This window comes from Thamnophis sirtalis, unplaced genomic scaffold, assembly GCF_051295495.1.
Source record: "Thamnophis sirtalis isolate CommonGarterSnake01/CBP01778 unplaced genomic scaffold, rThaSir2_p1.2 scaffold_3, whole genome shotgun sequence".
Lineage (NCBI taxonomy): Eukaryota > Metazoa > Chordata > Lepidosauria > Squamata > Natricidae > Thamnophis > Thamnophis sirtalis.
The window spans coordinates 116,787,234-116,813,031 of NW_028261383.1; the positions used below are offsets into that span (position 1 = coordinate 116,787,234).

The window sequence follows — 25,798 nt, forward strand, 5'->3', positions numbered from 1 at the left end:
ACAGGCCACAGTTGAATTCTGGAAAGAATTGTGGGAAAATGCAAAGGACTACAATAAGGAAGCAAAGTGGATACATGACTTTGAGAAAAGCATTGGCAACAAACAAATGCAAGTATTAGAAATGACAACTGAGATGGTCAAAAATCGAGTAAAAAAGGTAAAGAATTGGACATCACCTGGAAAGGACCAATTACATGGTTTCTGGTTCAAATATCTGACCAGTTTACATGCAATATTGGCCAGGCAACTGATGAAATTTTACAAAAAGGCCAAATTGATAAATGGTTGACAACTGGAAAAACATACTTGATTCAGAAAGCTGCAACTAAAGGAACAACACCTGAAAACTACAGACCAATAACATGCTTGCCAACAACCTTCAAATTACTCACAGGCATTATTGCAGATAACATGATGGATTATTTGGAAACAAACAACATCTTGCCAGTAGAGCAAAAAGGCAACAAAAGAAGGAGCAGGGGCACAAAAGATCAGCTCCTAATTGATAAAATGATATTAAAAAATTGTAAGAACACAAAAACAAACTTGAATATGGTCTGGATTGATTACAAAAAGGCATTTGACTCACTGCCACATAGTTGGATCATAAAATGCTTACAAACAACTGGCATTAGCAATAATATTACATCCTTTACTGAAAAGGCGATGAAACAATGGAGAACTGAGTTGGCAGTAGGGAATGAGATCTACGGAATGGTTAATATCAAGCAAGGAATTTTCCAGGGTGACTCACTTTCACCTCTTCTCTTCATCATCGCAATGATCCCACTATCAGTAATCTTAAAAAAAATGAAATTAGGCTACCAAACAGCCAAAGAAGCTGAAAAAATTTCGCATTTACTATATATGGATGATTTGAAAGTCTATGGATAGTCAGAAATAGAAATCCAATCATTGACAAACACAGTCCGAGTATTCAGCACCGATATTTCAATGCAGTTTGGCATGGAAAAATGCGCCACTGTATCCATAAAAAGGGGCAAAATCACTGCATGTGAGGGAATTGAAATGCCCAATGGCCAACTAATTAAATGCAATGAAAATGAAGCCTACAAATACTTAGGCATTCTGCAGTTGGATAACATCAAGCATAGAGAAGTAAAAACTATTGTCAGGCGAGAGTACACCAACAGAGTTAGGAAAATTTTGAAATCTAAATTGAATGGTGGAAATACAATCAAGGCCATAAATACCTGGGCAATACCAGTTATAAGATACACAGCTGGTATAGTTAACACAAGCTGATTTGGACATTTTGGACCGAAAACCCAGGAAACTAATGACAATGCCCTACAGTTTACATTTACATGGTGATACTGATAGATTATACCTTCCCCGAAAATCAGGTGGCAGAGGATTATTACAAGTGAAGCAAACAGTTGAAGAAGAAAAACATGCCCTGGCTGATTATTTAAAAGAAAGTCAAGAACATCTATTACTCGAAGTAAAGAACTAAAATCTACTGAAGGCCCAACAGACGAAACAAGTATACAGAAAAGATGTGATAAAATCAAGAATGGAGAGTTGGCAGAACAAAGCACTGCATGGCCAATTTCTGGAAAAAATAAAAGATAAAGTGGACAGTGAACAAACTTGGTTATGGTTAACAACAGGTACATTAAAGAAAGAAACAGAGTCACTAATCCTGGCTGCGCAAGAACAAGCTATACGTACAAATGCCATTAAGGCCAAAATCGAAAAATCCTCTGATGATGCCAAATGCAGACTTTGCAAAGAAGTTGATGAAACTGTTGATCACATACTCAGCTGCTGTAAAAAAAATCACGCAGACTGATTATAAATGCGACACAATTCAGTAGCACAAATGATCCATTGGAATTTGTGCAAAAATTATAATATTAAAACAGCAACATATTGGTGGGAACATCAGCCTGAAAAAGTCACCGAAAATCAGATGGCCAAGATCTTGTGGGATTTCCATATACAAACGGACAAAATACTGGCGCATAATACACCAGACATCACACTGGTTGAGAAAAATAAGGTCACAATCATAGACATCGCAATACCAGGTGATAGCAGGGTCGCCAAGAAGGAACATGAAAAAATTGCAAAATACCAGGACTTAAAAATCGAAATTCAACGACTATGGCACAATCCAGCAGTGATAATTCCAGTGGTAATTGGCACACTGGGTTCTATTCCAAATGCACTGGAATTACATTTAAAACAGTTTAAAAAAGACAAAATCACCATCAGTCAAATGCAAAAAGCCGCACTGCTTGGATCTGCACCAGGGGTGGTTTCAACCAGTTTGCGGCGGTCCCTGCGAACCGGTTGGTCGCCGAACCCGGAAGTAAGTAACTTCCGGGAACGGCGAAGGGCATGCCCGCCCGCGGTCCTTACCCGGTTTTGATGAGTTCTGCGCTTCCATGCATGCGCAGGACGCATACAGCACCTGCGCGATCATCCAGGAGCAGCTGGAGCATCGCACAGATGCTAGTACACATGCGAACCAGTGAACCAGTTGGAACGGGGCGAGAAACCCACCCCTGATCTGCACGGATATTACAAAAATACATTATGACGTCTTAGGCCCCTGGGGGGCCCGACTAGTAACCAATGCCAAATCCGGCGAAACAACTGGCCGCTGTGATACAATTGTATAATAATGAAATAGCAATAGCAATAGCAGTAGACTTATATACCGCTTCATAGGCCTTTCAGGCCTCTCTAAGCGGTTTACAGAGAGTCAGCATATTGCCCCCAACAATCTGGGTCCTCATTTTACCCACCTCGGAAGGATGGAAGGCTGAGTCAACCCTGAGCCGGTGAGATTTGAACCGCTGACCTGCTGATCTAGCAGTAGCCTGCAGTGCTGCATTTAACCACTGCGCCACCTTGGCTCTTCTAATATAATAATAGTGTATGTATAATAATGAAATGATAAGAGATATTTTTAACGACATATATATGTACTGGTTTAATATAAGGAATTTGGATATAAAGAGTGACTTGGAAAAAAAGGCTTAGAAATGTTGTTAATTAATTCTTATTCTGAATATCTTATAAAGGTGTAATGTTATTGGGTATATGAAAGTCGATAACAAAAAATTAACTAAATCTTATAATTAGTAAGTAGTAATTTAGTAACTTTTAGATTGTTATGTTAAATAAATAATTGATAATGACAATAAGATACACACATGTGTTGGCTTGATGAGAAGAAAGTGGATATAAACAGTAAAGGATTTTCGTAAAGGATTTTTGTTAACAAATATTGTTGAAAATACGTTTATTTCCATTTCATTCCATACATCCACATGTATACTGTGCATAACCAGGGCATATAACATTGAATAATAAACACAGCCCTCGCCTTTATAGACAATACTCCCCATAATACAAACCCAATATACCACCTTGACCCACCATACACCCTCTTTCACCCCCCTCCAACTTTCATTCTTCCTTCCAACATACCCCTCTACTTCCTACTTCCCCTCCCCCTCTATCACTCCTCTTTCCCAATACATTCCCTCCCTGCCTTCTCCTCCTACCTCCAATCCTCTCTCCCACCTCTTCACCCCTCCTTCTTCTTTCACTCTACTCCTCCTTTCGGTGTACCTCTATTGTCTTCCAATATATTCAGCTTGTCCTATTTTTACACTAACATTGAAAAGCCACAGTATGCAAGTGCAATCATATGCTTTAAGATCTAACACATATTATATTTCCTCCCTCCCCCCTCCCCCTAGAACCCCAACTCCCTTCCCTCCCCCAACTTCCCAGAGCCCGTACACAGTATAACTTTTTAGCAAACACAATCTAAAATGTCTTAAAACAAAGCAGAAAAAAAAAAAGAAAGATCGATAAGATCTCTATGTTGAACTTGGCTTCTTACTGTTACCCAAACTTTAAACAGTTTAAGTTATTGCTAATCTTAAGCATAGGCTATCTGGAGTTTCTTAGTCCCATATTTGCTTTGTGTATAATCAATCCATTTTTTCCAGTCTCCAGTTTATATCTCTCGTTTGAATGTTCCTTAAGATATGCTGAAATTTTTGCCATTTTGGCTAAGTTTATAACTTTCAAAGTCCATTCTTGAGTTGTAGGCACGTCTTCCTTCTTCCAGTATTGCGCCACTAACAGTCTTGCTGCCGTTATTAAATACAGAACCAAGTTAATCTCTACCGCTGTAAAGTCAGTACATATACCTAATAAAAACAACTGAGGGGTGAATTTTATCCTTCTTTTGAAGATATTTTGCAGGATCCACCATATTTTTATCCAAAATGCCTTAACCTTACGACATGTCCACCATATATGATAATATGTAGCGTCAAGAGAACCACATCTCCAGCATTTAGGCTGTACATTCGGATACATAGAAGCAAGCTTTTTGGGATCTAAATGCCATCTATAAAACATCTTATAAAAATTTTCTCTCAGATTTTGTGCTTGTGTAAATTTCACATTTCTTACCCATATTCTTTCCCATGTGTCCAGCATTATTGGTTCCTCAATATTCTGAGCCCATTTCATCATACAATCTTTAATCAGTTCCGTTTCAGAATCCATCTGTATTAGTACATTATATATCCTCTTTATATGCATTAAGCTTTGGTCTCTTATTTGTTTAAACAAATTATCCTCAGCTTTTACAAAGCCAGTTTTTTTATCTATTTTCCACCTAGCCTGTAATTGGCCATACTGAAACCACGTTTTTGTTAACAAATATTGACGACAAAATAATAATGAAATAATAAGAGATGTAGTTATTATATATATATATATATATATATATATATATATATATATATATATATGTATGTATGTATGTATGTATGTATGTATGTATGTATGTATGTATCTATCTATCTATCTATCTATCTATGTATCTATGTATGTATCTATGTATGTATCTATGTATGTATCTATGTATGTATCTATGTATGTATCTATGTATGTATACATATATATATTAGATTTTTATTTATTTAATTATCAGCACAAATACAATGTGTGTGTGTGTGTGTGTGTGTGTGTGTGTGTGTGTGTACTATAAATCGCAAAAAGTGATTTGGGAAAAAAGATTGTTATGTTAAATAAATAATTGACAAGGGCAAAAAGGTAGATGTATGTGTTGGTTTGATGAGAAAAAAATGGATATAAACAGTAAAGGATTTTTTGTTAACCAATATTAATTATAACAACTAATAATGGAATGTATATTTTGGTGCTGAAAAAAGGCGCCTCGGCTTATACTCGAGTCAGTGAAAAATTTGCCCGAAATGGAGGGGGAAAAGGGGCGGGGTCATGCCGCTGGGTGATGCTCGTGAATGGCCCGGCGCCCCTGTGAGTTTCCCCTCCCTCTGTGTCAGTTTGCCACGCAGCGCGCACCACACCATCCCCCCTCCTCATGTTCTAATGTAATGCAGGGCTGTGTTACGATTCCCCTTCCTCCCCCTCCTGCCGCTCTGCAACGATGTCCCACCTCCTCCTTGTTATGGCAAGCAGCCACATAGCGATGTCCCACCTCCTCTGGTACAGTGATCCAATGATAGGAATCACTGTGCCGTGTGTCATAGGAGGCGAGACATCGCTCCCGCGGCTGCACGGGACATCATCATTACAGCGGGACATCAGCATCATGAGGTGAGTGAAGTATTTCATTGAATACACCGGTATTGTGTGATAATAATTTGTTATCCAGAGCAAATTTTTACAATGGCTACTGTATATTTAATGGGCTCATGCAGGCTGTATATGTTATTCAATGGGCAATGGCATTATTGGTATCTATTTTTATTTTTGAAATTTACCGGTAGCTGCTGCATTTCCCACCCTAGGCTTATACTCGAGTCAATAACTTTTCCAGTTTTTTGTGGTAAAATTAGGTGCCTCGGCTTATATTCGGGTCGGCCTATACTCGAGTATATACGTATATAAGTTTTTTTTTTACAACCCCCGGTATGCCCAAATATGGGAGGAAGATCACTACTTCCATTCTCTGTCCTTCGGCTCATCACAAGAGACCATCCAGGGAAAAACCCAATATTTTTACTGTTGGCTTTTTGTTACATTTGTTGTATTTGTGCTGATAAATAAATAAAGGGAGACTAGTATAGATCTATTTCAAGCTATTTAGCTCTCATCAGCTACACACACACACACACACACACACACACACTACCATAACAAAAGGAACCTGGACACCAATTGTAAACAGCGACTTGGGGGGGGGGAAGGTTTAGAAACTTTGTCAACTAATCTTTATTTAGAATATGTTATACAGGTTTATGGTTATTGGATGATTTTGTAATAATTAATGAAATGCCATCAGGTGGTTGTGTTTTTAACTATGGATTATTTTAGACAAAAGGACACTAAAACAATTTCAGTCAAATACATGCGAATGTGCGAAACTGCGGATGGTCGCCTGGCTTTTTGCTCGATAGAAGCCGGGAAGAAAAAAGATCTTGGAGAACCTCCAGAGTCTGCCACAATTTTTCAATAAAGTTCCCTTGGAAGGACATGAATCCAGGAAGCGTAAGAGGATTGGGATTTCAAAGAACAGCCACCTCCGGTCGTTTTTCAAGCAGCGGAACCTTGGCAGCTTGAAACTATCCACACTGCACGGAGAAGATGGCGGTGCTGCGCTGCTGATGGCAGCACTCTATTTTAACTTCTGGCGTCTGTTGACCTTATTTTGACTTGATTCTAACTGAGCGGTGAGCCTGGGAACCCTACTATTTATCATCGCCCCAGAAACGTGGGGGTTTATCGGGGAACTTTTCAAGATTGGTGGATCAGGCGGCTGGCTGTGTTTGCCATCACCGGAGCCTTCCTTGGATGCCCCCCCCACCCCTCCATTCTGCTCGCTTTGCCTATGGTCACAGCCTCTCCTCCTCGACCTTCTGCGGATCTGGGCGTGTAACATTCTTCCTGCCCAGTATTGATGTTTACTTGCCTGGCCGGACTAAACTTCAATGCAGAGAGGAAGATGGCAGCGCCCCGCTGCCGGTAGCAGCATTTACAACGTTTGGCGTCTCGGAGCCCAGGGAATAGGAGAGGGGAGAGGCCTGGATGCCCCCCACTTTTTTTTTCATCTTGCTTGCCTCCTTGCCACCGCAGCCTTGTCTTTTCATTCTGCCTGCATGCTGTACATTGCCCCTTCTGCTCCCCCCCTTGTTGCCTTGGAGCCTTTACCATCTCCCTACCCAGCACTGACTCTCCACCACCTTGGCCTGCGACCATCTGCTTTGGCCTGTAACAACCGTCCTCGTCTGACCGCCTGCTACCCGCCACTGCCCTTAGATAGTTAGGTATAGTTAGGTATAGATAGGTATAGGTATAGATAGGTATAGATAGGTTTATAGATAGGTATAGATACTTGGGCAATGTCCATTTGATGGTGCACTCAGCCTGTGGGAAGGACTGATAGAGGTTAGAGTTAGGGTTAGCGTTAGGGTTGGGGGTAGGGTTGGGGTTGGGGTTGGGGTTAGGGTTAGGGTTAGGGCAAGGGCTAGGGTTAGGGTTAGGGTTAGGGGGCTCCGGCACTCAGGAACGAGATCCCCGTGGAGATCCGGACCCTTACTACCCTCCTGGTCTTCCGTAAAGCTACTAAGTTCTGGCTGCTCTGGCAGGCTGGGGGCTGTTAAAGCACCCAGCCCCGTTTTAACTGTGACTGTTGTGGATTTTAAAATTGTTTGTATTGCCTTATTTATTCCCTCCCCTGTTTATTGTGAGCCTCCCGGAGTCCTTCGGAAGTGGGCGGCATACAAAACCAATAAACCTAACCTAAGCTAACCTAAATGAGAACTATGCTATGTTGATAGTTAGACCCATTAAGAATCTTTGACATTTGATATGAATATAAGTAATGACTATGGAAGAGATGCACAAAAGCTAATTGTAACCAATTGACACACTTTCTACAAGATGTAATGTAAGATGATGATTTTTTGTGTGTGTTGATTGTTTAATAAAAATAAAAATTTATTGCAAAAAAAAGGTCTGGGCAATGTAGGCATCTGTGACTCACCACAGTCCTTTGTTAATACAGTTCTTTGTGGTGGCTGAGCTGGAATGTCTTTAGCTGGGGTTGTCTCTGTTGGCGTCCATTCTGGCTGGTTGCAGACAGAGGTTCCGAGGTGGTCAAACCGTTGATGTAGCAGCACCACGACCTGCCATCTTTGAGTGCCACCTTGTAAGAATCCAACCCAGTAACGTCCACTACCCAGGCAGGAATCCAGCAAGAGCTCCCAGTGTGGTTGAGGGCATAGACAAGGTCACCCAGTGAGAATGACTAGACCTGGCTGATCGAGTCTGCAGGGACTTCGGAGGAGTAGTCTCGGTGCAGCCAGTTTAAGTTGGTGCACAGGCAATGTTGGTGGTGGAGCTTGGTGTAACATGCTGGACCAGGAGGTACTCAGCTATCTGTGTTTGCCAGTCCCCTGGGCCCATCCTTGCCAGTGCTTCCTTTGCTGATCAGACCATCTGCTCAACTTGCCCATTGCTAGCAATGGTGCAATCCAGTGGTGGGTTTTGGATCCTGTCACAACCAGTACCCTGCACATGGGACCAGGCATCCTAGTCCGCCACATGTGCTGCACATGCATGTGCAAGCCACCACTCTGCAACACCCAGCTGCTCGGCGGAGAAGGCTCAGGCTCCACATGATGTGCATGTGTGCTTATTTGGCTGGTCACGTTATAAACACTATATATAGGGTAGGTCAAATGAGCCACCATACAGGTATGATGGCTGCTGCTCCCAGCTACTAGCAGTACGGCCATACTGGGCTGTACCACCTGGAACCCACCACTAGTGCAATCAGGAAATGACGAATGCCATGACAGCTTGAACTTGCTTGACATGAGCTATGGTCCATTGTCCAAAACAAGGACGTCTAGTAGTCCATTGGTCACAAACAGCCTTTTAAGGGTCTTGATCATGGAGTCTGAGATCATAGATGTCATGAGTACCACCTCAAGCCATTTTGAATAAGCATCCACAACCACGATAAAAGTCTGTCCATGGAAAGGTCCTGAAAAGTTATTATGCATCCTCGTTCAAGATGTCTTGGGTGCTTCTCACTCGTCTGCTGAAGTGAATGGGGTAGCTGGTTTTGACGCTTGGCAAGGCTGACAATATATGAAATCCAATCAGCAATGGCCTTGTCTCAGTTGGGCCACCAGACATAAATGCGGGTGAGCGCCTTCATCCACGCCATTCTTAGGTGGCCTATATGAAGAGCTTCCAAAACTGGCTGCTGCTGCCTCTGGGGTACCAACACACAACTCCTCCAGAGTAGGCAGCTCCATTGAGCGGACAGCTCATGTTGCTGGGATGTGGAAGGGAAGGAACTTTGTGCTAATTGGCCCCTTTGGCCACTCCCTCCACACCCAGTTGAGCACCTGGGCAATGACATGGTCCTTGGCAGAGTGTGTAGCGATCTCAGTATCTTTCTTACTTGTTTAACAATTTAAAAAAAATTCCTCAAAATGGCACAGATCTTCAAAGGAATAACAGGCTATGGCTAAATAAAATCTTTTCTAGATTAATAAAGATGAATAATCCTTAAAAGTGATTAAGAAATCAAAGACACAACTATTTGAAAAATAAATTCCAAAAATTGCTGCTTTTCAAATAAAGTGATTTTAGTATTCCCCCTACCATGTTCTGAAGCTCATCTCCTGAAGCTAACTTGCTGACTGTTGCTGTATGGAGGATCGATGATTCTAGAACTCTCCCTAACCCAGGAGAGTCATATAAACTAAAGTAATGCTGGTTTCTTCTGTTTGTAAGTTGAGCGACAATCTAGAGAAAAATCCTTCTCAGGGAGCCCCAATGATCTCTCCCTGGGTGTGTTGTCAGTTGGTCATTTTCACCAGAAGTCCCAAGGCCTGTCCTTAACACAACAAATAATCACTTGACCAACTTTAAGAAGCTCTCACCAAAATAGTTTTCAAGCTTAGTTTTACCTTTGTAACAGATAACTTTTTTTGATAATGGTAAAAATAAAACTTCTGCATTTTGGTCCTTTTGTGCTAGTATGTTAGAAGTATAACCAAAGCAGAGTTTTATTTGGAGCAGCCAAAAGCTATTCTCTGCAAGCTAGGTTCTATAATCCACAGATACCCACAAAGGCCAACATAACATGGCCTATCACTTACCCGGTAGGAGATATATATCATGTACTGGATCATAATTATATTGAAGTATTTTATAGGTATTAACAGTTATTGAAGCTCTGGCAAATTTAAGAAGTATTTCAAAAATACTGTTGGAAGAAATGTCCTTCTGGGTTCAGTTCCAAGTAGGGAAAAAGACACTGGAAAACATGGAGGCTGCTTGGAAAGATGGTTTAATGGTGGACAGGATCACATGGCTTGAGCTCCTGAACAGAAAAGGGAGGAGATGCTGAGAGTGCCCTGGTTTTATGTCCTATCTGGGTCCCACCCCAAAGCTTCCCATTCCTGTGTAAGAAATGCATTCTGATTGGTGGTCAAGGGTTGGGGTAGGAGTGGGGTCTAAGCTAACTTTGTAGGCTGTCCTGAGAACCAAGCTTGTTTGCATTGCTGGCTGATGTAATTTTCCCGGGTGCCTTGTAGTGAGTTTCTGGTTGCTAGATGGGTATGCCTAAAGGGGGTAGATCTTTGTTATATAGAATAGACTGGCTCAGGCCTTAATGGCCCATTGACAAAGGTGGGGGGAAGCTGAGTTTCTGACTCCCTTTTAAAGGAAATATTCTGCTCTTTTAATATTTCCTAAAATATTTCATTATTTTGTTGGGGTTTTTTAACTTCCTACAATACTTGATAATAATTTCACCAACCATACTTTGTCACCTAATTAACTGAATTTTCATCTAATTTTGTCCTTAGCTTGCTGAGAAATATGGACCTATATTTACTGTCTGGCATGGATCAACACCAATGGTTGTTCTTTGTGGGTATGCCGTGGTAAAAGATGCTTTGGTAGATCATTCAGAAGAATTTGGTGGGAGAACTGAAACGCCTGCTCATAAGCAATTGTTCCAAAATAAAGGTTGATCCCTTTTCATTTCCTCATTAGTTACTGTTTTTCTTTAATTTTCTGTAAAAATTGTCTGAATGCCATTAATAATATTGATAGTTGTGAAAGATTCACTTGAAATGTCTTGTCATTGAACAAATCTCTCCAGAATTTTCACTCAAAGCACAAATGACTAGACTCAAATGATCGTATTTCAGAAAGATTGTCCAAAGGCTTAGCTCTCTAGAGAGAGTTGTAATCGTGGGAAGTGTGGTAGGAAGTAGAGTTGATGGAATTAGGTAGGAATGATAAGCATATCAAAGTCCTCAAGAACTAGGTTGGAGCGAGGTTGTAATGGACAAAATCTATGTGGTTGCTTATAATTTACAGTGACATTGTGGTACATAATGAAGCAACCAAATAAGAGAGCAATTGGAAGGTACTTATTTTCTGTGAACAAAACCATTACTATACAAAAATAACTGAATTCCCATTTTTTCTATTTACTGAAAATTGCATTTTAGTACAGAAATCTGTCCATGACTGGCCTAAAGACCTGTCCCTATCAGTGGTGGGTTTCAAATTTTTTTGCTACTGGTTTGGTGGGTGTGGCTAGGTGGCCATTACAGCTGCAGCGGGGATGGGGGCAGCCTGGCAAGCTGAGTGCCTGTAAATGACACAGAGGTGTGGCCAAATTGTGGGAGTAGGTGCAATACATGGGATGCTCCCCACAGTTCCTCAGCTCGTCTGAGCTGCAGCTGAGCCTGCTGGCCTGAGCCAGGGGACAGAGACACCGCAGGGCATGGCTGGGAACATGCAAACCTCGCCCTCCCCGAGCGCCAGACTCCACCATTGAAATGGCCCTGCCTGGGTTGCCACTAGGTGGTTCCTGAGCTAGGAGGCAGCAGCCTGCTCCCACTACCCTCCAGATTGCCAAGAGAGTGGCTCTCCAGCTGCAATGGCGGTAGCTTTGTCCTGATGGGGAGGGGGCCACCCGGCCCGGCAATCTTCATAGTTACATGGCTGCGAAGCTTCCTGAGCTGCCCTGTCCCCATCACCACCGTGGCTTCAGGAGAAGGTTTAGCAACCCAGGCCTAATTTCCACTTCTGGTTTGCCTGAAGTGGTACGAACCGGTAAGAATCCACCTCTGATCCCTACCCATTTCACATTTATAGTAAGGTGTGACATGATTTTCACAACCTCATTCATTCTTCTCCTAATGTGAGAGCACTCAAGAATGACTAGATGAAAACTGCAGTTGATCTACTTAGTAATTCAAGCACGAAGGCTTCTTTACTATAAAAGTGGGGTGGGAAAATTGTAATGTATAACTTTTTCCCATTTTGCAAAATTTGAGAACTGATATCACACGATCTGTTTCCTGTGTCCTTGGTTTCAGGTCTGACCACCTCTGATGAAAAGAAATGGAAGGAGCTGCGGCGGTTCACACTGTCCACCTTTCGAGATTTTGGGATGGGGAAGAAAAGAATGTCTGAGAGGGTGCAGGAGGAAGCCCTTTGTCTGGTGGATGAAATGGCTACCACAAAAGGTTTAAAAAAAGAATCTGGAAAGGATTTGTTGTATTATATGAAGTTGCAAAAAAACTGGATTATACACTAAATCTCTAATCCTCTGCACTTAATTGCACAAAATAAAGAAAAAGATCAGGGGAGGTCTAGGAGGTCACTTAATGGAGCAATTATGGCTTTATAAAATTGCAACTTTGCCGAAAACTAGTGAAATGTTAGGCTGGATGCAGTAACACACATCAAGCACATTCAGAAACCAGCAAAAAACTTTATGGATAAAGGAGACAGGGAAACTAAGGAAGGTAAGGAACACAGACATAAGAATAGGCTCCATGAAGGACAGAGATCCATAAGGCAACATGGATATGATTAAAGGGCCACAAATAGAATATATTCAGGGAGTTGAATCAGCTTTGAAAGCCATTCTTGTGGCTACATCTTTTCTGGAAGGAGATAAAAAATAAATAGGAAAAAAGTGTATTGGATTAATTAAAAAGAAATTGGGTAGGTTAGCAGGAGAGAAGGATGGAGATAACAGAGTGCTTGGTTACAACTGGAAAAAGTAGCAAAATGTTTCTTTAAAAAATCACTTAAACATAATGCCATATTAAACAGCAGGAAAAATCACCAGTCAACAAAAGGAGTAGATAATTTAGAGGGAGAAATGAAGCCATGGATAATGATTTGCATTTATGGAGAGTTTGCATGAGGGTGGAGAACTGAAAGGCACTGTGGATCTGAATTAAGCAGTCATAAATAGTATTCCCTTAGTGACCTTGGCGCCTTTGAATATAATGTTTAATGGACAAACCTCTGAAATGGGGAGGGAGAAATAATGGAATGACTTATAAATGATATTATTTAAAGAAACATAAAAAGAAAAGAGGAAAAGAAAGAGTTTAGAAGGAGGAAGGAGGGAGAGACAGGAGAGCTTAGAGGCAAAACCTTTGAAGATATGAAGAAGGGAAGGGACAAGGTAGGAAATACAACAGAAAAAGTCAGAGGAAGGAGTGAGAAAACACTTCTTGACTGAAGGAGACAGCAATAAGTTTGTGAAGAAACTCTAGCCGTAACAAGGTCAATCCTTGAATATATGTTTAGTCATTTTCAAAGTGGAACATGAAAACACTATGTTGTATCTTGATTAAAGTGGTGATTGGATTTTAATATTGTGTTTATATTCTATTCTTAGAAAAGAGGGAAAGAATTAAAATTCCAATTTCTCTGGCCTCAAACACTTTTTATTGCAGTTTTGAGATGAGATTTGAGAAAGGGAAGATCCACATTCATTGGTCCCACTCATAAACATTTGTGGTCCTTCTATTCTTTTTTTTTTTTTTCAGGGCAGCCATTCGATCTAAGGAGAGTTATTGCAAGTGCTGTTTCTAATGTGATATGTGCTGTTATTTTTGGCAATCGATTTGATTACAAAGATAAAACCTTCATAGAGAACCAGAAGATTGTGGAGACTCATTTAAGATACTCTATTAGTATCTTAGGACTGGTATGTTAATCTACTTGATCCCCTTCTTGTCATGAACCCCTATTTTAACTAGCAGGCATATTTGTGAGTATAAATATCCAAGTCAGAAATCTAAACATTAGATCTGATGAGCTAATAAGCGGGGGAAGGCAAATCTAGACATCCAAGTATAAATTGATTCTCAGAAAAATCTCTTCTGGTTGGTCTTATTTCCTAGGGAAACATTTCCTTCTTCCATAACTCCTTTGGGCCATGTCAGATTCTGGACAGATGTAACATGGAATTTTTAGACAGCTCCCCTATCTTTATGCACACAGCCAGTTTGTGTTTTTGCCTCTTGGAGGACTTTGGTCATTTTCAGCATTTGTGGAAGAGATGGGTGAGGCTAGGGGAGCAGTGGGAGAATCCCTTGACAAAGTACCTCCTACCAGGAACTCAGCCCAGGTGAGGAGAGATCTGAGGGAAGGCCTTTCAAAGACTCTCGTCTTTAATTAATCTATTATAAATATTAATTCCCATTATAGTTTCCAAGACATTGCATTTATCTGAGAATAGAATTAAAGATAGCATACTAAAATCCTTGTGGTTCTTCTTTTCTTGGCTTTGGGGCCATCTGAGAATTGACAATTAGCAATATCAAAGTAAAGGCTACTCTCTGAATATTTGGGGCATTAATCCTCCACCATAATGGTCTAATAAGTTATAGTATTTCATGTGAACTCTATTACAGGTATTCAATACATTTCCAAAAACAGTGACATTCTTTCCTGGGCCACACCAAAGCATTTTTGCTAACATTGAAAAGCTCTGTGATTATGTCCGTGAGAATGTGGATTTGCACAAAAAGACATTGGATCCCCAAAATCTGCGTGACTATATTGATTGCTTTCTTCTTAGAGTGGAGAAGGTATGTATAGACGCCATATCTGAATAATTGTTTAAATGCATCTAAGATGGAACTAATTCGTCCTATATGATGAAGTGTGGAAATATTTATTCTCCCCTCCACTTTTTTATTTGCTTTTGGACAATCCTTTCATTGCCATTTGTTGGCACATATTACTACTCCAGGCATAACTGTTGCTAAAGGTATCCATTCAATTCTGAAAGTTAGGTCAAACAATAGAAATGAACTCTGTTAACTTTAAGAGAGCAGAATTTTCCTTCAAAAAATGTAGAGCCATATTAACAGAATTGAGCTTAGCTCCTCCTTGCTAAACTAACTTTAAACAATTTATATCAGTCCTGATCTTGATCATAAGCTATCTGGAATTTCTTAGTCCCGTATTTATTTTGAATATAATCAATCCATTTTTCCCCATCTCGTTTATCCATATTTATTTTGTATATAATCAATCCATTTTGCCCAGTCTCATTTATATCTCTCGTTTAAGTGGTGCTTAAGATATGCAGGTATTTTAGCCATCTCGGCTAAGTTTGTGACTTTCAGTGTCCATTCTTGAATTACAGGCAAGTCTTCCTTCTTCCAGTATTGCACCACCGACAATCTAACTACAGTTATTAAGTGCAAAGTCAAATTAATCTCTACAGCTGTACATTCAGTAATTATACCTTACAAAAATAACTGAGGAGTAAACTTTATCCCCCCCTTTTTTAAAAAAAACATTTTTTATAATCCTAATTTCATCTTCCAGTTCTATTCACTCTCCCCCTTGTTTACGCCTATGTAATCTATTTAGGTTTATCAAAGCTCCACTCATATACACTTTACTTGCATCCCATACAATTTCCATAGATATACCCTTATTCATATTAAAAACAAAATATTCTGCTAACAATTTTTTTACATTCATTAGTATATTTCTCATGTCTAAATAAATTTACATTCAATCTCCAAGACCTTCTTGCTTGCGTCACCCCTTCCAACTCCATCCAAACTGGATTATGATTTGATAAAACTCTGGCACATATCTTTATCTTCTTCACCCTAGAAGACAAATCATTGGTAATTAGTTGATTGTTGTTTTTTTAATTGTTGATCCATTTGTCTGGTAATCACACGGTTTTGACTTTGTTCCTTGGCTCCTTGTACTTCTGAGGGAGAAGGGTGATCCATTCTTGTTGATAGTTGTGCAGTTTGCTGACTATCTTGTCCTTCTTGATCTCTTTCTCTAGGTCTAGGTGGGGCAGGATGTCCGGCCTTCAAGATATTATGGTAAAAATCTTGAGCTTTCCATACTGATTTAATACAGTATCTTTGCCCTTCAAAGATGAATGATAGCCCAACTGGTGCCTCCCTTCTGAACTGTAACTGACGATTTTTAAGCTCTTCGACTAAAAAAGCATAGTCTTTCCTGGATCTTAGCATTTGAGGTGGTATCTCTTTCAGAACAGTCACTTCTTGACCCCCAGTTTGAAGCTTGGTTCTATAGGACTCTTGCAATATCATATTCCTCATGTCTCTTGTAGTAAAGTATAACACAATGTCCCGTGGGAGCTGCTTCTGTTTCGCCAGCCAGGAATTAGCATGATAAACTTTATCAATTTGCCAATCAAAATTCCCCCCTGGCCTTCCCAACAGACTATCGAAAGCTTCTAAAAGAACCTGTTTCAAGTTCTCCTGATTGTTTTCACGCAAACCTCTTATTCTTAGTGCAAACTCCATTTGTCTATACTGTAACATAATAATTTCTTTTTCAGCATTTCCAACTTTTTGTTGCACCACATCGACTTTTTTTTTTTTTATGTGTAACACAAATATGTCATCATTTGTCAATCATTAAAACATTGAAGTACAATTTTTTTTTGTGTGTATACCCCTCCCTCCCTCCACCCCCCCACCTCCCCTCCTCCTTCCCCCCCCCCGACTTCCCAGAACCCGTACACGGTATAGAATTTTAACTAACACAGTCTAAAATCTATTGAGAAAAAAGAAATAAAGAAATTAATAACATTCTAGATTGACCTTAGCTTCTTCTTACTGAACTAACTTTAAACAATTTAAATCATTTCTGATCTTAAGCATAGGCTAACTGGAATTTCTTAGTCCCGTATTTATTTTGTATATAGTCAATCCATTTTTTCCAGTCTCGTTTATATCTCTCATTTGAATGATCTTTGAGATATGCCGATATTTTAGCCATTTCAGCTAAGTTTGTTACTTTCAATGTCCATTCTTGAATTGTAGGCAAGTCTTCCTTCTTCCAATATTGCGCCACCAACAGTCTTGCTGCAGTTATCAGGTGCAGAGTCAAATTGGTCTCTACCACTGTAAAGTCAGTACATATACCTAGTAAAAATAACTGAGGACTAAACTTTATCCTTCTTTTAAAAACATTTTGCATGACCCACCATATTTTTATCCAAAATGCTTTAACCTTTTGGCAGGTCCACCATATATGATAATATGTAGCATCGAGAGAACCACATCTCCAACATTTAGGCTGTACATTCGGATACATAGAAGCCAACTTTTTAGGATCTAAATGCCATCTATAGAACATCTTGTAAAAATTTTCTCTCAGATTTTGAGCTTGTGTAAATTTCACATTTCTTACCCAGATTCTTTCCCATGTATCCAACATTATTGGTTCCTCAATATTTTGAGCCCATTTTATCATACAATCTTTAACTAATTCTGTTTCCGAATCCATCTGTATTAATACATTATATATCCTCTTTATATGCATTAAGCTTTGATCTCTTATTTGTTTAAACAGATTATCCTCAACTTGAATAAAACCAATTTTTTGATCTATTTTCCACCTAGCCTGTAATTGCCCATACTGGAACCATGTTTGAATTACCTTCTCCTCTTTTAATACCTCTAAAGATTTTAATTGTAATACCCCCCTTTCCGAGGTAAGAAGCTGTCTGTAAGTAAATCTGTCCTGTTTTTGTGCTGTATTCATATTTTCAATTGCATGTCTAGGAATTGCCCACATGGGTATCTTGTCATTTAATTTATATTGGTATTTCTTCCAAACCCGCAATAAAGCATTTCTTAAAATATGACTTTTAAAGTTCTTATCCAATTTTTTGTTGAATAACAGGTAAGCGTGCCAACCAAATACCAGATCGTGTCCCTCAATGTTCAATATTCTATCATTGGTTAAATGAATCCAATCACTAATTACAGATAATACCACTGCATCATAATATAGTTTTAAATTAGGTAGTTTCAGTCCTCCTCTCTCACGTACATCTTGCATTATTTTCATCTTTACCCTCGGCTTCTTTCCTGCCCACACAAATTTGTTGATACCCTTCTGCCATTCTAAAAGGTTCGCATCTTTTTTAAGTATAGGTAACATTTGGAAAAGAAATAAAAATTTTGGTAAAATGTTCATTTTCACTGCCGCTATCCTGCCCAGCAAAGATAAGTGCAATTTCTCCCATTTTTTCATCTCTGTCTGTATGCTATGCCAAAGTGGTTCATAATTATGCTTATATAACTTCCCATTTGAAGTTAAAATGTTAACTCCAAGATATTTGACTTTTTTAACTACCTCACATCCTAGCATCACTCCTAATTCTTCCTTTTGTTTAATATTCATATTTATAGCTAATGTTTTGGTTTTTCCTAAGTTTATTTTAAAGCCAGACACTTGACCATATTGATTAATCGTATTCATTAAAACCCTACTGGATTCCTGCGGTTGTTCCAATATTATGACCAAATCATCCGCAAAAGCGCGGACTCTATATTCTTGCTGCCTAATCTTGATCCCTTTTAAACCATCCAAGCCCCGTATTTTATTCAACAATACTTCCAAAGTTATAATAAACAATAATGGGGACAAAGGACAACCCTGTCTTGTACCTTTTCCAATTTGAATAGAGTCTGTTAAACTTCCATTGACTATGATTTGTGCTGTTTGCTGTTGGTATATTGCTTTAATTGACTGTAAAAAATTATCTCCTATCTGCATTTTTTGCAATATCTTCAACAGAAATTGCCAGTTAACTCGATCAAAGGCCTTCTCAGCATCCAAAAATATAAACGCAGCAGGGATCTGGTTGTTCTTTCCCAAATATTCTAATGCATTAATAATTAATCTGACATTACTTTTCATCTGTCTCCCTTGTATAAAACCTGTTTGGTCCGTATGTATCAATTGTTGAATGACCAACATTAACCTATTTGCTAATATTTTAGTAAAAATTTTATAATCTACATTCAGTAATGAAATGGGTCTATAATTTTTGGGTTGAGTAGTATCTTGATCTTCTTTGGGTATCAAAGATATAAACGCTGTCTTCCAAGATGGAGGGACTTTACCTTCCGTTTGAATCATATTAAATAATTCTCTAAGAGGTTCTACCATTTCTAACTGTAAGTTTTTATAGTAAACCGCTGTCAAGCCATCTGTACCTGGTGCTTTCCCTGGCTTTAATTGCTTAATTACCTGCAGGATTTCCCCCGAGGTTATTGGTTGATTCAATTTTTGCCTGTGTTCTTCTCTAACTGAAGGTATTTTCTCCTTGTCTAAATATTTGTCTATGTCTAAACCATTAATTTTATCCCCTTTATACAGTTCTGTAAAAAATTCCCAGAAAGCCTTTTGAATCTCTTCCTGTTGGAACACCTCCTTCCCTCTGTAAATCATTTTAGATATATTTCGAGTTTTCCTTTTTTTCCTAATCTGATAAGCTAACCATCTGCCAGGTTTGTTTGCATTACAAAAAGTATTGTGTTTTGCATATAATAAATTAGTAGCTACCTGGTCAGAGATCAACATGTCAAATTGAGATTTTAATATGTTAATAGTTTCCTTAACCTTTGTATCGTCTGGTTTCCTTGTTAACTCCAGCTCTTTTCTCTTAATTTCCTCTTCCAGTTCTGTTCGTTTTAACCCTTGCTTATTTCTATGTGTTTTATTTATATTCATCAAAACTCCTCTCATATACGCTTTGCTTGCATCCCATACAAATTCCATAGATGTACCCTTATTCATATTCAAAACAAAATATTCAGATAGTAATTTTTTACAATCATTAATATAGTTTTCATATCTAAATAAATTTTCATTCAGTCTCCAAAACCTTCTTGCCTGCACTACCCTTCCCAACTCCATCCAAACTGGGTTATGGTCCGAAAGGACTCTAGCTGCAATCTTTGTTTTCTTGACCCTAGAAAGCAAATCATTAGTAGTTAGAATAAAATCAATCCTTGAAAGGGATTGATGCCTGTCCGAGAAGAAAGTGAAGTCATATTCCTCTGCATTTCTTTCTCGCCAGATATCTCTCAATTCAAAATCATCCATAATGTCAAAGAAGGATTTGGGTAACTTTGCTCGCATCTTGGTATTTAGGCGGGAAATCTTCTTATCTCTCTTAGTGTCTATCACTCCATTCCAGTCACCCAATAGTATACAGGAACTATAGTCCCACTGTACTAATTTAGCATGAAGATTTCTATAGAATCTATCTTGCTGTTGATTGGGTGCATAAATTCCCAAAAGTAATGTCTTTTTCCCTTCTAAGATCAAGTCTAAAGCAATATATCTTCCGAAGGGATCTGCTTCTATTAATTCAGCTTTCATATCTTTTCTTAAGTATACAACTATACCATTCTTCTTTTCCATAGCAGAAGCTGCAAAATGTTGACCAAGTTTTGAGTTGATCAGATATTTTTGATCAGTTGACTTGATATGAGTTTCTTGCAAACAAATTACATCGTTCTTAAACTGTTTAAGATAATGAAATATTTTCTTCCTCTTCTGTGGAGAGTTCAGTCCGTTGACATTCCATGTTAAAATCTTAGTTGTCATCTTTGGTTGGTTGAAGCATTTTTAGAGCTTCCTGCACGGCCTGTTTAACCTTAGGTTTAGCTCCTCCCACTGCTTCCAGATTTGTTGTTGTAGTTCCTTGATCGATGGCCGATAATTGTTGATACTGTTGCTTCTTAGCTTGTTTCTCCATACGTCTAGTAGTCATGCGGCTAGGTCTTGGTTCCATAGCACCTTGCACTTCTAGAGAAGAGAGATGCTCCATCTTGTCTGGTGGTTGTGTAGTTTGCTGTCTATCCTGTCCTTCTTGTGGTCTTTCTCTAGGTCCATATGGTGCAGGGTGTCCAGCCTTCAATATATTATAATAAAAATCTCGGGCTTTCCATACAGAGTTGAGGCGGTACCTTTGCTTATCAAATGTAAATATGATGCCGAATGGTGCATCCCATCTATACTGTATCTGACGGTTTCTGAGTTCTTCGACCAAAAAAGCGTAGTCTCTTCTGGCTCTTAACATTTGAGGTGGTATCTCTTTCAAAACAGCCAGGTCTTGACCGCCAATTTGAAGCTTAGTGTTATAAGACGCTTGCAGTACCATATTTCTGAACTCTCTTGTAGTAAAATATATAACGATGTCTCGAGGAAGCTGCTTCTGCTTTGCCAGCCAGGAGTTAACGCGGTAAGCTTTGTCAATTTGCCAGCCTTGGTTGGTCCCTGGTCTTCCCATCAGGCGGTCAAAAGCTTCCGATAGGATCTGTTTCAGGTTCTCCTGTTTCTCCTCACGCAGCCCCCTTACTCTTAATGCAAGCTCCATTTGTCGGTACTGTATCATAATAATTTCTTTTTCAGCATTTTCCACTTTTTGTTCCACCACCTCTGTTTTCAATGTCAAGTTAGCATTGGCATCATTAAGAACCTCTAGAGTATCTTCCACTCCAGAAATATGTTCTGTTAATACAGTTACAAGACTCAGCATGTCGTCTCTAATTTTATCAACCTTAGCCTCAAATTTCTCATACAACTCCTGTTTAAGTCCTTTTATTTCACTTTTAATTTCACTTTTAATTTCTTCTTTCATTTCTTTTATTTCCTCTTTTCTCTCCTCTCTATTATCTCTAAATTTATCTTCCATTTTAATTGTCTGTGCATTAAGAGCCTCGTTTAGATTACTCAGAAAAAATTCTTTCGTTAATACATCCCCAGCAGGGGGCGTAGGAAGCGGAGGCTGCAGCTTTGTGCCAGGCACTGAGGGTGTACCCCTGGAAGTAGAGGGTGAAGACTTCAAGTTAATATTTGGTTTTGAGGCCATTTCAAAATTTGTCTGCCTGCAGTTAATAAAGCTGTATCGCCTAAATATGCAGCTTTAAGTAAAGAGGCTTTTATTTTGAAGTTTTAGGCTTGGCAAAACTTTCAGTGAGTAAACATTGTAACAAGACCGTTCAACAGATTCATCACCATTTAACTTCCAAATAACAAAGTTAATGAAGGAGTAAAATTCTTCTATTGTGAAACCAAAACATTTGATAAGCTATCTCTTTTGTTTTGAATTCTTTTGAAGTCTTTTGAGGATTAGCAAAAAGTGTTCGTTATTACCGGAGAAACCAGCCTGCTCGGCGCCATTTTAAAAGCCTCTGAGTAAATAATTTTTCGGAGGAGAAAAAGAGAAGAAACTAAAATGTTGATAAGCAATTATTGTCCTCGCAGTAAACGGATTCAGCTCGTGATAAGATTAAATCAAACAAAACTTAGAGCAGAGTGGGAGAGACCTACTTTGTCCTGCACAAGGCAGTTTGAAATTCCCAGCACGGACAGCCGTTCTGCCTTGGGCTCGCCCCCCTTTCCTTGCAAGCACAAAAGCTGCAAAAATCGAAGAGCATTTGCCAGCAAAACAGTTTCTTCTTTCCCTCTTGCCTGAAGGATAAGAAAACCTGATAAGACGTCAGATGGAAGATCCTCTAAACAGGTACGTAGCCAGGAATTCGGAGGCAGCTGATTTTTTGCTGCCTTCACCAGTAGGCTCCTCCCAGGAAGTCGCACCACATCGACTTTTGATACCAAATTAGTATTAGCATTATTAAGATCTTCTAACCTGTCTTCAATTTCTGAAACATATTCTGTTAACAAATTAACAACCCCCAACATATCATCCCTGATCTTCTGAACCCGAGTCTCAAGTTTATCAGACAGTTCTTTATGCGCAACGAATATCTCCTCCTTAAGTTTTGTTTCCATCATAGCTACATGATTTTTAAATGCTTCAGCCAATTCCTTCTGAAAAAATTGTTTAGTCAGTGGCTCCCCTGTGGAGGGAGGAAGTAAAGACTGTGGTTTCGTGCCAGGGGCAGGCGAAATTTTGAAGCCGGGGGGGTGGGGGAGCTTTTGAATAGGATTTTGCTTAGAAGTCATTCCGAGTTTTAACCTTCTTCAACCAATTAATAAGTCTGTGCTGGTCAATTGTGCAGCTGTTACTGATTAATTTAATATTGTCTATTATTAACTGTTTTATTTCATTTTCATTTTATACAATCACTTATATACTGTGCAATTAAAAAAACAATAAACACAACTCATCTTGTATTCCACCATGGAAAACCAATATAACACTTCAATCCTCCATACACCCTTTCTTCTCCCCCTCCAACTTTCATTTCTCCCCTCCAGCATTCCCCTCTTCTACTTCCCCTCCCCCTCAGACATTCCTTTCTCCCCTTCCCTCCATCTCACCCTCCTTACATTCCCCTCTCACTCCCTCTCTACTCCTCCCTCTTCTTTCCCTCTACTCCTGACTTCGGTGTATTTCTACTATTCATTAACCTATTCGATTTGTATTTTACACTAAAATTGAAAGAAAAGAGGGAAAAAAAGGAAAATAAAAAGAAAAGAGAAAAAAAAGAAAAGAGAGCAACAGTATACAGGTGCATTCTTGTTATTTTAAAAATTAAAACTATATTTCCCCCCTCCCCCCTCCCCCCAGTAATCCCCCCTCCCTAACCCCCTTCCGACTTCCCAGATCCCATACCCGGCATAGCTTTTTATCAAACACAGTCTGGAGTATATTAAAACCAAATAGATTAAAAATTAAAAGATAAAAGATAAAGGAAAAAAAGAAAGGAATAAAAAAAGGGAAAAGTCAATAAACTCTCTACATTGAGCTCAGCTTCCCATCATTATTAAAACTTAAACAATGTACATCATTCCTAATCTTAATTAATTTATTACTTGCAGGATTTCAAACTATATTGAAACCAAATAAGTTAATCAGATGGAATTCTACTCTAGCTAGGGGCCTTATCTCTTTGTCTAAATATCTGTCCATTTCCAAACCTTTAATTTGTCCCTTTTACCTCCTTCTCTAAAAAGCAGTTTAAACACATCTCAAATACTTCTCTCGGTTTCCTTTTCCAACTCTTCTCATCCTACCTCACCCGTGTCCATATATATATATATTATTTTCATCCGTACTCCTCTCATATTTGCTCCGCCTTCCTGCACACTCCCTGGGTATATCCTTCCAAACATTATATTCCAATAACAGTTTATATAAAAATCAACTTACTTTCTGGCTCAAAATAAGCTCTAATTGAACCTTCACTACCCTCCCGTCTACACCAGGCGTCCCAACTCTATTCAACCTAAACCACAATCCAGGAACATCCCGATCTCCACCCTCCTCACCCTAAAAAATAAATCATAAACAATTTATATAAAAGTTCAGAGTTATCCATCAAGTCTTTTTTAAGTCCCATACAATATATTTTCCGAGGAAATCAGCATCACTTCTTTCAGCCTTAATGTCTCTTCATCGGTATACAACTATACCATTTTATACAAGACAGAAGTCACAAAGTATTATTCAAATTAAAATTAAGCAAATGTTTTAGAAGCATAACTAAATCCTTGTTCTTTGATCTTCTGCCCTTCCGGAGGGGGAAAGCGATACCTCCCGCCTTGTAGTTGTGTGTTTTGTTGTTTCTCTTCTACTTCTCCTTGTCTTTCTCCAAGTCCGGGTAATTCAGGAAGTCCCGCCTTTAGGATCTTATAGTAAAAGTCTCGGGCTTCCCAAACAGAGTTGAGGCGATGTTTTTGGTCATCAAATGTAACTGTAATACCAAATGGCACCTCCCATCTGTACTGTATCTGATTATTTCTGAGTTCTTTAGTTAGAAAAGCATAGTCTCTCCTGGCTCTTAACATTTGGGGTGGTATTTCTTTGAAAACAATCAAGTCCTGTCCATCAATTCGCAGCCTGTTATTGTAAAACTCTTGTAGTATCGCATTTCTGGATTCTCTTGTAGCAAAATATATAATTATATCTCTCGGAAGCTGTCTCTGTTTTGCTGCCCACGAATTATGGCGGTAAATTTTTTGGATCTGCCAATCAAAGTTGAGTCCCGGACTTCCCACCAAACGACTGAAAGCCTCAAAAAAGGTCTGTTTCAAATTCTCCTGTTCATTTTCACGCAATCCCCTAACTCTTATTGCAAACGCCGTCTTTTTATAATTTGTCATAACAAGTTGTTTTTCTGCATTTTCAATTTCCTGTTGCAACATTTCAATTTTAGATGTCAGATTAGAATTAGCTTCCTCCAAAAGCTCCAGTTTATCTTCCATTCCTGCAATATAATCTGTCATTACAGTTATGACCCCGATCATATCCTCCTTTGTTTGAGCAATCTTGGCATCAAGCTTGTCACATAAGTCCAAAATAAGTTGCTTCATTTCCTCCCTAAATTCTTTAAGAGTTTCAAAAAGAAATTCTTTCGTTAACAAATCTCCAGTAGAGGGCGTAGAAGGCAAAAGCTGCGGCTTTATAGCAATTGCTTGGGATGTATTGTTAAAAAAACATTTAGACTGCTTTGATTTGGGAGCCATTATAAAAAGGAAACAAACAAAGTCTCTGCTCACCTTGATTTAAGATAAAATACTTTCAATAAACTTTTGGCAATTAGTAAAGAGAAGTCTTCAAGAAAACAGGGCTGATTAAATATATCATATATCAAATGCGGAAGCTATAAAATCGCCATTTTGAAAAGCAGTTAAACAAAGGAGTTTTTTTATAAAATTGAAACTGGTATTTTGAATAATAATA

The 25,798-nt window shown here is 39.0% G+C and overlaps 1 protein-coding gene across 1 annotated transcript in view; it reads left to right on the top strand.

The window, feature by feature from the left end:
* Nucleotides 1-25,798, top strand: part of LOC148048123 (cytochrome P450 2C20-like) — a 64,866-nt gene that overhangs the window by 30,306 nt on the left and 8,762 nt on the right. Inside the window, exons 2-5 of the mRNA XM_087709808.1 lie at nucleotides 10,875-11,037; nucleotides 12,405-12,554; nucleotides 13,878-14,038; nucleotides 14,748-14,924. Of these exons, the coding sequence (XP_087565934.1) occupies nucleotides 10,875-11,037; nucleotides 12,405-12,554; nucleotides 13,878-14,038; nucleotides 14,748-14,924 (651 nt within the window). The remainder of the gene's footprint in view (nucleotides 1-10,874; nucleotides 11,038-12,404; nucleotides 12,555-13,877; nucleotides 14,039-14,747; nucleotides 14,925-25,798) is intronic.